We start from the raw sequence: 14,620 nt of genomic DNA, 5'->3' as shown, positions 1-14,620 counted from the left end.
AGCATAATACTGAAGAATTACAGTTCACTTACAATGATATTGCCAAGTAAACCCTAGAGGGAAAGAAATGGAATTTCATTCCAAAGATTTTAACATTATCTTTCTTTTGTATTCAGGTGGTGAACTAGCAAACTGTCCAGCCCCATTCATATATTTGGTTTTGTTTTTATTTTATTATGTTGGGAAGAAAAAAGAAACAATGGTCAAAAAAAATGTGGCCGCTTCTGTTCCGAGAAGGACCAAACTGGTAGTGGAGTGTGCTTTTGTTTTCCTGTGGCTTTCCTGGGCAAGCTTTTCTCACCATTTTTTCTCTGGCTGTTGTGCAGGTGGTTGACCAGATTGACACTCTGACGTCTGACCTGCAGCTGGAGGATGAGATGACAGACAGTTCCAAAACGGACACGCTCAACAGCAGCTCCAGCAGCACAACAGCTTCTAGCTTGGAGAAAGTCAAGCTGCGGGGCAGCACACCACACATCAAGCCTCCTGCACACCCCTCTGCTATCCTTACTGTGCTGAGGAAGCCAAATCCGCCTCCTCCTCCACCACGACTGACACCCGTTAAGTGTGACAAGCCTCCCAGGCTGCCTCCTTCGGCCAACCCCGTCAAGACTAATGGCACCCTGCTGCGAAACGGGGGCTTGCCAGTTGGGCCCAGCCTCATCCCAAATGGAGATATATGCTGTACACCAGGCAGTAATTTGGAGAAAGTTGCAATGCAGCCTCTGATGCACAGACCTGAGAAAGAGCGATGTCCTCAGCCTGGAGCAAGGGAACGGGTACGATTTAGTGAAAAAGTACAGTACCACGGCTATTGCCCTGATTGTGATGTTCGGTATAACATTAAAAACAGGGAGGTGCACTTGCACAGTGACCCTGTGCGTGCTATGGGAAAGCTGCCGCACCACTGCCCTCCTCTGCCGCCTCCACCACCTCCACTGCCTGCATTTCCTCTGGAAAATGGAGGGTTGGGGTTAAGTCCCAGTAATAGCTTCCCTCCTCCAAGACCTGCAACTGTGCATCCACAAACTGCACCAAAACCCCAGAAAACCATCCTGAGGAAATCAACTACAACAACAGTGTGATGTATGCCACTGGAAACAACTCTCTCTTTTCCTATATTTAAAGATAAATAGGTAATGAGCACTTTCTACTTGAGCAATAAAACGACCCAAGTGAAGTGGCATAAAAATCACATGGTAAGTACAGAGGAACACTTGTTGATCTTGTACTCACAAAAAAATGTTGTTATGGCAAAGGATGCTGAAGAGAATATTTATGCTTTAAATTATAGGTTGCAAACATGTATTTCAGTTTTGTTTGTGTAGTGTAATTTAAAAGACAGTGAAAAGAAAGTTCAGTTTGAAAAAATTGAGTGATGGTTCATGATGGATTTCAATCTGACATAAGAGAATAATCATTGCTCCTGGGTTGTGGGAAACTTCCTGTTTTTAACAAGTACCTTTTCAAATGTGATTTGATGAAGCAAAGTGGAGTACCAGATAACAAGTTTTGACTGAATTCTAGCAGATGCATTTTTTTCTCTGCCTGACTGCTGACTGCTTGATCTAAAGCTTTGTGTGTGGAGCAGTGTAATAAGGAGGTAATCCTCGGACTTTCAGGCAGCTTGATCTTTGATGGGGAAGTAAATAAATTGACAGGTATGCTGACATGGCTCTCAAAAACTGAATTATCTTGCATTTTGTTTCTCAGCCACTCAGTTGTGCCACAGCCAAGGTGAAGTACAGAGTTTTCAGATGAACAGGGATAGTCCCATTAGGTTCCCCCCTCTCCAATTTCCATTGCTCCATCTGCAAAACGGTAGTAATATTTTATCTCACATGCGATGGCGATAGATTAAACCAACAAAGCTCAGTCTTAAATTTTTCACAAGGCTTTCATCTGGTGCCTATATATTTTTTGAAGGCAAAGAAAATTTTGCTTAAGGCCTTCAGGGGCATCGACTTAATTTATGTAAAGAGCTTTGAAGTTGAAAAGCTCTGTAAAATTATGAAGCATTAACATGCAAAACAAGATATTTTACAGTTATCACATTTTGATGGTGACCCCAATTAATATTCTTACTACTTGAAAAAAGTCCTCAGTGGTTTTAATTATTTTATGAAAGAACATTCTTATATTCTCAAAAAGAGAATTGTTGGGACCTAAAGTTAAAAACCATCCGATCAGTGATGAAAATCTGATAATAAATCTGTTATTTTCAAAAGTTGTGCCAGATTAATCTCAAATGGCCAACAGCAAATGCTATATAAAGATGTTTTTCAGCTAAAATATAAAATGTACTGTATGGCAGAATGGACAAAGCAGATTTTTAATGTAAATTTCAATTTACGTGCAATAATACATATTAAACTGGAAACCAATCTTCCAGCCATTTCATTGTATACACATTATAGTACATTTATAGTGTTTAATCTGACTGAAGCAGCAGCATCAGCATTGATTTTTACTTGCTCAGCATGCTGCAGCGCAAGGTATGCAAACAACAGTTCAGACCCATCTTTGGTAGCAGTTACATAGTGATAGTTTTTAAATTGGAAAAACTAGTAGGGAATTTATCTCACAGGCCTGTTTTGTGGTGCAGAAAAGCCTAACAGAGCAAGTTTCTCAGTCATAATTTTGACAAAGTATCTGTAGTAGTCTTGGGATGGATCCAGAGAGCACAGGCAAGTTAGCTTTCATGCCTCGTCTCAAATGTTTTGACACATGGCTAGCTCATGTTGGTCAAAGAACTCTTTGTAGCTAAGACTGGAGCTGCTGGAATAAATAGACTTGATCAGGTATCCTGCTGCAGGAGAGTTGTCCACAGTCCATTGCACAGTATATGTCAACCTGTGCAAGTCTCCTACTGTTCTCTGTTTTTTCATATTTATTCATGTATGGCAAAGTCCCCATGTTCCTACATACTTGGAGGGTTTTGTTAAGAAATTGCACCTTGCACTATATGCATCAGCTGGGCTGCAATATTTCATCAGTGTAAGCAGGTGGGACAATGTTTAGGTTGCCCAGTGTTTTGTGATGCTGCCTCTGTTAAAATTTTGGGGCAGTTTTCTTACTGTTGAGATAATCAGTCTCCTCTCAGGTTATAAAAATGAGTAAAAATCTCTCATGCAGGTATGACCAGGAGGAACCTAGAACCTTTAATACTTTGCAGGACTTTTTTGCAAAAAACAGTATTGTAGGACTATGTATCTGGTTTTTTGATGTAAAAATATTTTTTACAGGTAGATGGAAAAAAGTTCTGATCCAGTAAAAGAAGTAGAACATAAACAGCCACTGATAGCAAGCAACAGTGTGCTTTGAACAGTGGGTAGGACCAGGACCATTTTGCTGCCTTGCTTGGGGAAGATAGAAAGCAGAGCTCCAGAAATTGCGGTATCTTCTCCTCAAGAGTTTTTTTAATTTCATCCTGAAATATTTGATGTATATACTAGGACTATTTAAGGAACTGAGCACAGTCTACCTCACTGTTGGTTGTAAATTATGTTCATAATAAGAAATTATATCTTTATATGAGTTTTCTCAATTTAGATCTGTCCCTTGATGTTTTTTGCCTGATCTTGTAGCTGACTTCTGTGCAATTTTGCAAGCAGTAACAGAAGAAATAATTTACTTGAGGCAGGAAATGTAATAGGTAAATTTAAAAAAAAAAACAAAACAAAAAACTTTGAACAAATTTGTTTAACTATATTCTTCAGCAGTGCTTCCATGATGATGACTACATTAAACTCAGAGCTTTTTTTTCTTTGTGTAGGATTATTATTTTTACTTGTAACCTAATTTTCAATGCTTTAAGCATAAGAGAGCAAGAAGACAGACAGTCAGTGGCAGAATTTTTCATAGAAGTGCGTGTTTCCTTTCCAGTTCAATGTTGCTTTTGCTAAGTAAAAGTTAGTAGTGCATGTCAGTCTCTTTCCTGGATAAATTAGTATAAGAAAAAACAATCATGATGATAAAATCTTCCAGTATATATATCTAATGGCTACAGAAAATTTTGGGTTTTATTTTTTGCAAATACAGTTGTGATTGTGTACGGGAGCTACAAATTGTATAATCTTCTGTCACCAAGGAGTAACTAACATACTGTAATTTTAATGGATGACTGTTTTCCTGTAGTTTCATAGTTTCAATGTGATTACGTGGTCCAACCTTACAATTTTAATTTTTTTGCTTCAGATCTGTGTGAGACAAAACATTTGTGTTTAGCAGTCATTAAGATGAACTACAGCCAACATCAGTAAAAGCTGACCTTTGAAACAAAGCCAGTGTACTTTCCTTACACCCACTGCAAAAGGATTGGTTACAGAATCTTTCTGGTACTACATAAATAGTTCTTTGTATGTCTGTATGTTCCAGTTATGTCCATGTTTATAAAAAAGATTCCACAGTGACAGCCACTCTGGTCAGTGTTAGATTTGCAAATATTTGATACAAGAAAATAATGATTGATTGACGGTAATACAAAGCAAAACAAAAAAACAGAAAACAACCTTTCTGTTTCTCACAATATCATGTATTTACTCTTATGAGAAAACTATATATCAGTTATTTCTCAACGGTGTATAACAAGACACGTGAAGAAAGATGCTTATGCTACTATGTAGTAATTGTTACAGATGAAAATGCACTTATTTTGCATTGGACAGTACTACATCTCTGTACTGATGAAACGTTTGAAAGACATGACTGAAGACAACTTCAAAGTTTATATATGCCCATGTGGACTAGCTTCCTCATACTGTGCTACACCGGTCCAGTGGAATCAGTACCAAAAAAATGAACAGATTAAGTGAATTTTGTTTTGCTTGCTTTCCTTCTTTTAGTTTGGGTTATAAGACAGTATGGGTCTTTCTATACCTGTAAGAAACAGGGGCTTTTTTTTTTTTTTTTTTTTTTTCATTTAAAGCATGGAGCATGCATATGCTTGTAAAATGACTGTAGCACAGTGGGAACAGTGGGTATAGCAGAGGCAGAATTGGAAAAAGTAGAATCAGGCCATTCTGTCCACGCTGAAAGCACCAAAATTCATCTGCATTTGAAAGCCGCCTCCATTTACAGCAGAAGATTTAAAGTACAGAGGTATTGAAGAATGTTCATAAATAAATTTGCTGAAACCTTAACTTTTACTACATTACCTAGATGGGCAAGTATTTGAAATGCATCTCTCACTGACTAAATAAAAGAATAAAACTAACTTTTGCTGTTTAGGATGTAACTGAAAAAAATGAGCGATATCTTCCTTAAAAGTAAGTTCTAGTGCTTAGAATTGAAGGTAGAGAAATACAGAAAGCTATATGCTATTCAGTAGGACTTTCAGAATTAGCAGGAGGGGAGTTTTATTATTAGCTGTCATATGAATTTAGAACCTGTTAATGACTGCATAGAAAACATAAAATTTAGTAGCATATAGTAAATAAAGAAACTGTGGTTAACTGCTTTACATCCTGTCCTGTGCACCAGGAAAATGATAAATTTAAAAGGAGATTCTAATGACTTAGTAGGAGTTTAGTATTTCTGACACTTGCCCTTTAGATACAGCATGGAAGAAGATATGATGCATAATCTCACTGCCGAGTAGGAGCACTGGGAGGCAAGGACAGACTTCTTCCTAGAGGAACTGTATTCCTAGCACAGCAAAATTTCTAGATCTGATACTAAATCAGGTATAAGGGACATTATATCCCTTGCATAGCCAGTCATGTCTGGAGGTCAGTGTAGTAAGAGGACAGTGCCTCAGTACATTACAGAAAACACAAGCCACACAATTTCCTCAGCATAAGTTTTAATTCTACCAGAATTACTTGATATTTGGGTAGTTTGAAAGTTTGGCTTTTTGTACCCTTCATTATCTTCTCCTTTCCAACTCCTCCCTTTCTTTCTCCACAAATACAAGGTAGTATTAGAATGGGGTGAAGTTTGCTTCTCTGTTTAGCTTTACTTAATTTGGATCAATATCACTAAAATTTATTAGGTGTGACAACAAAACACTTATAAAGGGTATCCAGATACTCTCAGTTCTCTTTTCTCTGGAAACATGCTTATCATCAACAGTGAGTGCCAAGAATTGGACAAGAGAGGAAACCACTTATGTTCCATGTGTTGGCATGCATTGAGTGATAGTGGACAGCCAGATTCCCTATACTATCATTGAGTTTACTTTTAAGCAGGTGATTGAAACTGAAGTGTCTATGGTTGTCACAAACTAAAGGTGTTGTATTTCACACATTGGAGGGTTCCTTGATGTGTCTGATGCGATTAAATGATTTGTAGCATTTGGGTCAGTACTTTTTCTTCTAAAGATTCAGAATAAAAATTCTTATGCTGTTCTTCATGCTTGAATATTGGAGGAGAGAAAAGAGTGGGCATTTTTTATCATCTCTTCAAACAACATCAAAAGCTTTGTATCAGAAATGTCTGTAGTTTCTTGTCAAATGGGGCTGGACTTCTAGACTGATCTTTGCCTGAAGAGGTTCTCTTGGGCTCTCAACCTCCCTCCAAAGGTATTTTTCCTCAATATCCTGAGCTATCGGTCTATTTTCTAGAACATAGTAGTAAATCTATCAAAAGACTGAAATAAAACACTTCTTTCCTGAAACAATTTTAATGGTATATTCACTGATAAGGCTTTACATGCTTAGAAATTCCCTTGAATGGAAACTAGGAATCAAGTATTTAAAATAACATAACTCTGATATTTTAAAATGCAAGGATAAAAATACTGAGTTTATTTCATTCAGCAGGGTTTCCACTTGTCAAGGTTTTAACCTCTAAGTGTGTAATGCTTGTGATAGAAATGGGTGATGACATTCTGTGCCTCTAGAGAAATTTGCTAAGCTCGGTTCAGGAAATATCTGATGCCATCAAGTTAATTTTATATTAGCTGACTTAGGAACAAGAAAGTATTAAAACTAAAGAGACTGTATAGGGTGCAATATCCCAACAAAATAAATTTTCAGTTTAAAGGGACCTAAAGGAGTAAAAGAATGCCAAAGAGGAAACTAAAGATTTCTCACAGCTAGCTATATAGAGAATGATTTTAAAGCCGAGTTTTCATTGGTATTGGGGCAAAATCAAATGATTTGGAGGATAAACAGATTAATCAGTGCTGCTGAATAGGTGTCAAAAGTGGGAAGAAAACATAAAAACAACATAAAAATTCATTATGAACTGTCCAGAATACAAATTTTGTTCCAGCTTCGCAACAGTAATGTGTCAAAAATACAAAGGTTTGTATTTTACTGCAAGATAGATCGTAGAGGTAGACATGCATGTGGGTGTCAACCCTGTATATGGAGGAGCTGGAAGTGAATGCTACAACTTGACTTCCCTGGTGGTGGAATAGGTAGTATTCATTTGACTTGTTTTCCTTTAGTTGATGTGCATCTACCAGGCAGCTTCCCATCTGTACAGCCTTGGTCTGGTGCAGGGGTGCAAGCCTGGTGACATTTCAGTTGAATTAGTCTGTGTTTCTGGGTGTCTGTCAGGCTACCATTGCCGGGTGCTCCAGGTGCTACCAACTGCTTGTTCTTTCCCAGCTACAGTGGCAAGTCTTGGAAGAACATCCCAGGCACTGACAGATTCTATCTGTTTTTTTCATGTCTCACCTTGGACACAGCCAAGCTTCTCATAAAAGGTACAAGACTTTTTAGGAGTCCATTATTAACCCTCATCTTGCTGTAGGCCTACTTGAGAGTTTTTACTCTATCCTTCTAGTTGCAGGCGGTGATATTGGAAGAAATGGACAGACCCAGTCCATTAATATGTGGCTCCATGGCTGATGTCACCATCTGAATTTGAGGTTTTTTTTTTTATAATGTTGTGGACTACACAGCACCAGGCCTGCTGGTGTTGGACGGGATCTATTCTTCTCAAACGGGCAAGAGGGTCTTTGTTCCTGACTTAGTGGCGCTGATTGACAGGGCTTTAAACTAGACTTGAAGACAAGGAGGATAATATTAAACTTGCCCCAGACAAGCCGTGGAATGGCACACCAAAGTAAGAAGGATGGGGACCTAGTGAGGGCACTGAGGCTGTTTCTCTGAGACTTGCTTTTATGGAGGTGAGACAGTGGCTCCTGAGGTAATAGGAACCAAAGAATACTGGTGAAATACCTCAGAGAAATTAAAGGGGACAGCCCAGCTGGAGTGCTTGGTGGGACAAATACCATGACTGGAGTGTGGCTATTGATCTGTATTGGAATCCCTAGTGTTCAATATCTTTGATAATGACATAGACAGTGGGATCAAGTGCACCCCCAGCAAGTTTGCAAACTACACCAAGCAGAGTGGTGCAGTTGACAAGCCTGAGAGATGGGATGCCATCCAGAAGGGCCTGGACAAACTTGAGGTGTGGGTCCATATGAACCTCATGAAGTTCAACAAGGCCAAGTGCAAGGTCCTGTACTTGGGTTAGGGCAATCCACAGTACCGATACAGGCTGGGAGATTGTCCTGGGTTCAGCAGTAGCAGTCATGTTTTTTCCTTTGTGTTAACTGGTGCAGTGCTGTGTTTTGACTTCTAGTTTGAGACCAGTGTTGGTGAAGCCGATGTTGTCGGTTGTTGCTAAGTGATGTTTACCCTGACCAAGGACTCTGTGAGGCTCATGCTCTGCCAGGGAGGAGGGGAAGCTGTGAGGAAGCAGAGACGGGGCGCCTGACCCGGGCTAGCCGGGGAGGTATTCCATACCACAGCACGTCATGCCCGGGGTGGGGGGTAACTGGGAGTTACCCGGAAGGACAGGAGCTTCTCGGGTGGAACTCGTTTTCTTGGCCGGTGGTATCGTATTCTCTTCCTTTGTTATTTTCCCTTATCATTGTTTTAGCTGATAGTAGCGGTGGTGATTTGTTGCTGGACTGTTCTTGTCTCAACCCGTAGGAGTTGCACTCTCTCGATCCTCCTCCCCGTTCCTCCGGGAGCGGGGAAGGGGAGAGCCCCGGTGCAGGGGGGGGGGGAGACGGACACGGACCTTGATTGTTGTCAGCTCGGCACCACTCACTGGGAGTGAGTGAACAAGTTACCTGACTGGGTTTAAACCACGACAGAGATAAAAGAATTGAGAGGCCCCTGTGGAGAAGGACTTGGGGATACTGGTAGATGAAAAGCCAGACATGAGCCAGCAGTGTGCACTTGCAGCCCAGAAAGCCAGCTGTATCCTGAGCTGCATCAAAAGAAGCAGGCCAAGGGAGGTGATCCTGCCACACTACTCTGCATTGGTGACACCCCACTTGGAGTACTACATCTAGCTCTGGAGTTTAGGAAAGATATAGCTCTGTTGGAGCAGGTCCAGAAGAAGGCCAGAAAAATGATCAGGGCTGGAGCACCTCTCCTGTGAAGACAGGCTGAGTGTTGGAGTTGTTCAGCCTGGAGAAGAGATGGCTACGGGGAGACTTTATTGCAGCCTTTCAATACTCAAAGGGGGCTTTTAGGAAAAATGAGGACAGACCTTGTAGCCAGCCTGTAACAACAGGACAAAGGGTAATGGTTTTAAACTAAAGGAGGACAGATTCAGATAAGATACAGGGAAGGAATGTTTTACAATGAAGGAGGCGAAACACTGGAAGAGGTTGCCTGGAGAGGTACTAGATGCCCCATTGCTGTAACTTTTCAAGGTCATGTTGAAAGAGGCTCTGAGCAGTTGAAGATGTTCCTGCTCATTGCAGAGGGGTTGGACTGGATGACCTTTAAAGGTCCCTTCCAACCCAAGCCATTCTGTGATTTTATGATCCTGTCCCTGATCTATGCATGTCCTTAAGGATGGAATGCAAATTCTCGTGCTTCAGAAAGCACGGACTTGATTAAATGCTGCTAAAAGTATTTAGTCACATCAGCAGTTTTACTTGATGTGTGATGTCAGGAGAGGCAGTTAAATTGTGATTAAGAACTTTGAAAGATAGAGTGGCAGAAGGGTCAGCTCGGTGCAGGGATATGAAGAAATGAACTTCTGATGGCATAGTATAAATGTCAGCCTGGCTCATGTCCCTAAACAGGTGTGAACGTTTCCACTTTGGGATCATTTACATGATCATGCAAAGATACGTTGGTACCATCTTACATGTGTATGGTGTATCCACAGTGATGCCTTTCTGTAATGATAGTATGGTAGCTGATAGTGTAACTCTTCTGTTATATAACAAATACTTCTTCCAGTGAGTGTACATCTCCAGTATTTTACTATCATTGCTAGTTCAGAATACATCTTTCTAGGAGACTTATTAATAAATTACAGGCATCACAACACCAAAGTTCATAGATTAATATAAGGACAGGAGTGTTTTAGCTGTTATGCAAAGGAGTCTGTAGGCTTTGGAGCAAAGATGTGTTGTGCTAGGGAAATAAGGAGAAGGTTCTTCACTGAGAGGGTGGTTGGTGACTGAAACAGATTCCCCATGGAAGTAGTCACAGCCCTAGGCCTGTCAGAGTTTGTGGAGGACTGGGTGATGCTTTTAGTCATACTGTTAGTTTTAGGCAGCTCTGCAAGGAGCAGGGAGTTGGAATTGATGATCCTTATGGGTCCCTTCCAACTTCAGATATTCTATAAAAAAATTCATGCTGGTGGTCATTAAACATTTACAGATGGCAAGCATTCTCTGTAACAGCTTTTCAAAGAAAGTGTTTAGTACAGAGGTTTGCTATTTGATTCACTTAGGTTTTAGCATGGTAAAGTACAGGCCAGGCCACATGCCTGGCCACCTGAGTTAGACTTGCCCGCTTTAGTGGCTATATATTGAAGCAGTGATTCATAAAGACTTACTGTCCTTACTAGTTCCCATGTCAGATACAGCAAATGCCAGCAGCAAAGAATGGACCTGTCTCTGGCCAAGGCTGAGCCCATCAGTGTTGATGGTAGCATTGCCAGGATAACATATCTTAAAAAGTGGGGGAACCAAAATTCTGCAATTGCAGCTGGAGGGGTGAGAATTTGTGAGAGAAACAAATTTGCAGACACTGAGGTCAGTGATGGAGGAGGGCAAGGAAGTGCTTCTGAATCCAGACAAAAGATTCCCCTGCAGCCCATGGTGCAGACCATGGTGAGACAGGCTGTCCATCTGCACCCCATGGAGGTCCATGGTGGAACAGACTCCAACTGCAGTCCATGGAGGACTCTGTCAGAGGAGGGGGATGCCCAAAGGAGGCTGTGATCCCATGAGCACCCTGTGCTGAAGCAGGGTCCTGGTAGGAGCTGTGGCCTGTGGAGAGAGGAGCCCGCACTGGAGCAGGTTTGCTGCAGGACTTGTGACCTCACAGGGACCCACACTGGAGCAGCCTGTTCCTGAAGGACTGCAACCTGTTGAAGGGACCCACACTGGAGCAGTTCATGAAGAACTGCAGTCTGTGGAAACAACTCATCTCTCCCTGTCCCTGCTTCATCTCATGAGCCTTTCATTCCGTTTGTTCTTCACTGTCCAGTTAGGAGGGAGAGAGGTAGAGAGGGAGAGAGGTAGAGTGGTTTTGGTGTCTAAGAGTGCTGGGATATACTGAGGCTGTTAGTGGAAAACATCCTTTCCTTATAATTGATAATCAGAAAAAATATGCCAATTAAAAATTCAGGGAGAAAAAAAAAACTTCATTTCATACTCTTAAAGGTTTCCTGGAAGTTAAGATTTTCTGACTTGCTTTAACTTAACAAATACAATATTTAGGAGGAAGCTAATTCATGAATACATGGAAATAAGTTTCCAACAGCAGACCTAATGTACTTTTAAAATAAAAATAGATATCTAAGCCTGTCTGCTTCTATTTGATATTACCATTAAATGAACAAAAAGAATCAACCTTGCCCCATGGATGATGGTTTTAGTCTTGGCTTGACTAGTATTTAAAAAGCATGTAAGGATGCAGGAGAAATGATTTTGTATATACATACCATTATATAATTCAGAGAGGTGGTTGGGCTTCACCAGTGTAGCTGAGAAGAAAAATATAACTGAAATAGGAACTTGAGTTGTGTTTTGATGTGATTTCAGTAATCCTTCTAATAAAATACGTCTTTTCATCAGCCTTAAGGTAAGCAAACATAACATGCTAATTCTCAGAATTTATAACATTTCTGCACCAAGTTGTCATAAAACCAGTAAAGTAATGAATACATAATGAAGAGCTTCTCATGGATGTTTGTTTTCTAAAACAATGCCTGTAGATATGTATGAAAAACAAATGGATTTTTAGCAACAGAAATAGCACCACTCCTTGGGATGGAGCATGGCTTGCAGGAGTGCCTGAGCCCTGGCTGCAGGAGCCTCCCTCAGCCATAGGGAGAAAGGGCTCCGCTGGACTCCTCCAGGTTGAGAGCACAGGAAGCGCTGCCCTCAGCTGACCAGCCCCTGGCTGGTCATGGTGCAGAAGGAGAAACTCCTGCCAGGGTCAGGCTGCAACTGGACTCATGGCCCTGCCAAGGTGCCTCCAGTAGCCTGTTGCACAGCGTCACAGGAGGGAGCCCCACAGGCTGTCCCAGCTTCAATTTGCTTTAAATTTTTTTCAGCTTAGAGCTGACTGACAATCACCAGGTCATTCATGAGGTTAGCAAGTAATTTGGATTGGTTTACATCTATAAGGGAACCTCACAAACTACACTGAATATAAGCAATCAAACCTTGTATGTTTTGGTTGCAATTAAATATAGTTGCTACTTGATGGAGCAGATACTACAGGATGAACTAAGTTTATAAGCAGTATTGTTGTTATAGCTAACCACTGTAGACTTAATATGTGGGTGGAAAGATTAATAATGAATATAGGCTTTCTCAAGCCTTCTTCTGTTTTTGAAGACTTGTAGTAAATGGCAACATGACCCAAGGAGAATTCATTCCTGGGTAAATTGGATTCACTTAAAAGCAATCAGCAATGAGATACAAAGGGATGATGAGAAGAGTGTAGGGAAGGGGTGATGAGAAACACATTTCTCCCTTCTTTCCCAAGGAGGAACAGAAAAGGAGAGAAACACAGCTGTTGTTGAGCTGAGCAGCTCATGTGGCACAAGCACATGAGATTTAATGATTCACTTTACTCTTTAGTTTCTTGGTTTGGATCCAATTTACTGCGGTAACTTGTTTTCATCACTCACCATCTGTTTTGTGTGATATACAACAGTGAAAAGTTTGGCCTCTTATCTTTGGACAACTTTTTGGTTGTTGCTCATTATTTATTCATGCCTTTCTGAACCAAAGAGCTTAAAGTGATTTGAGTTATCAAAAAATAAGGATTTTTGCCTACTCACTTTTCATCACTTTTGCTTGCTGACGGAGGGTTTTCTGTCTGCCCAGTCTGTACAGGTGCCACATTCATTTTACATTAGAAGTATTTTCAAGATGTTCAGTAGCAAATATTTTGGCAAAGTGTTGAAATTTTAAATGTATTTTCTTTCCCTCAGCAATTATGTCATGCCTATGTTTATGTGAAAGCAAATATTTAAACATAGCTAACAAGATACTAGTTTTTCCTAGAAAAAGTAGGGGGAAAAATGCTTCTTTGGTCAAGGTTTCAAAATATGAGGCTTCTTTCCTGGCATATAATTTTCAAATGGTGCTTTAATAATTTATTTATAAAAGCCAAAGCTCCAACTCCAATGGAAGTGCTTACTACTGTTTCAAACGTGAAAAATTTAAAAACATTTTTAAGCATTTTCTGAATGTGCTTATCTGTACATAACAATGCGGTAGCAAATAACCACAAGTTTATGCTATTACTTCTTACCCTGTCGTGGTTTAAACCCAGCCAAACAGCTCGTTCACTCACTCCCCCCTTCTTTCCCCCCCCCCCTACTCCCGGAGGGACGGAGAGGAGAACCAAAAAGAATGCAACTCCCACTGGTTGAGATAAGAACAGTTTAGTAACTAAGGTGTAGCACAAATCACTACTGCTACCACCAATAATAACAATGATAAAGGAAATAGCAAGGGAAGAGAATACATCACCTCACCACCAGCTGACCGATAACTCGCCCCCAAGGCCCGACCAAGCACCAGCTGATACCTCCTCCAACCCTGCAGTCCCAGCCCTTCCGGGTAACTCACAGTTACCTCCTGGGCATGACGTGCTGTGGTATGGAATACCTCTTTGGCTAGCTTGGGTCAGGTGTCCTGTCTCTGCTTCCTCCTGACTTCCCCTCCTCCCTGGCAGAGCATGAGCCTCACAAAGTCCTTGGTCAAACCAAAACATCCTTGTTATCAGCTCTGTTCCCAAGCCGAAAGTCAAAACACAGCACTGCACCAGCTACCAAGAAGGAGAAAAATGACTGCTACTGCTGAACCCAGGACACCCGTATTAAGACATAACATTTTATTGATCAGTTATGATTTGGGTCTCTTTAATACTTGTCAACAGATCAAGCACCAGTTGTCTGGACCTGGGGCATTGATGAGGATTATATTTATTGAGGGGCTGCTGATTGCAACAAGTACTGCAAAGAACAGGAAGTTATTTCCTCCTTCCTAAGGCCCTAACCTTAATTTTCAGCACAGAAACAGTGTGGAAGAAACAGACATTATGCTGGCCAAAAGACTGTTGCAAAATTATGCCGTGATGTTGCAGGGCGGAAAAGGAGAGGATGAACAGGCAACAGCAGGAGTCAGTGAAAGGAAGGACCCCACTGAATTGGAAAGTGG

General features: G+C 40.9%; 1 protein-coding gene across 2 annotated transcripts in view; it reads left to right on the top strand.

Annotated features, from left to right (window-relative positions):
• The window catches only part of PRR16 (proline rich 16), a 160,267-nt gene that overhangs the window by 112,230 nt on the left and 33,417 nt on the right, over window positions 1-14,620 (top strand). For both annotated transcript variants that reach the window (XM_057433302.1, XM_057433303.1), the window contains exon 2: window positions 327-1,199. In XM_057433302.1, coding sequence (XP_057289285.1) covers window positions 327-1,085 — 759 coding nt within the window. In that variant the 3' untranslated portion in view covers window positions 1,086-1,199. The remainder of the gene's footprint in view (window positions 1-326; window positions 1,200-14,620) is intronic.

The sequence above is a fragment of the Pezoporus wallicus genome, unplaced genomic scaffold (genome assembly GCF_028554395.1).
Source record: "Pezoporus wallicus isolate ANWC-B61680 ecotype Strahan unplaced genomic scaffold, APGP_CSIRO_Pwel_v1 contig_4055, whole genome shotgun sequence".
NCBI lineage: Eukaryota > Metazoa > Chordata > Aves > Psittaciformes > Psittacidae > Pezoporus > Pezoporus wallicus.
This window is presented reverse-complemented; position numbering and strand designations above follow the sequence as displayed.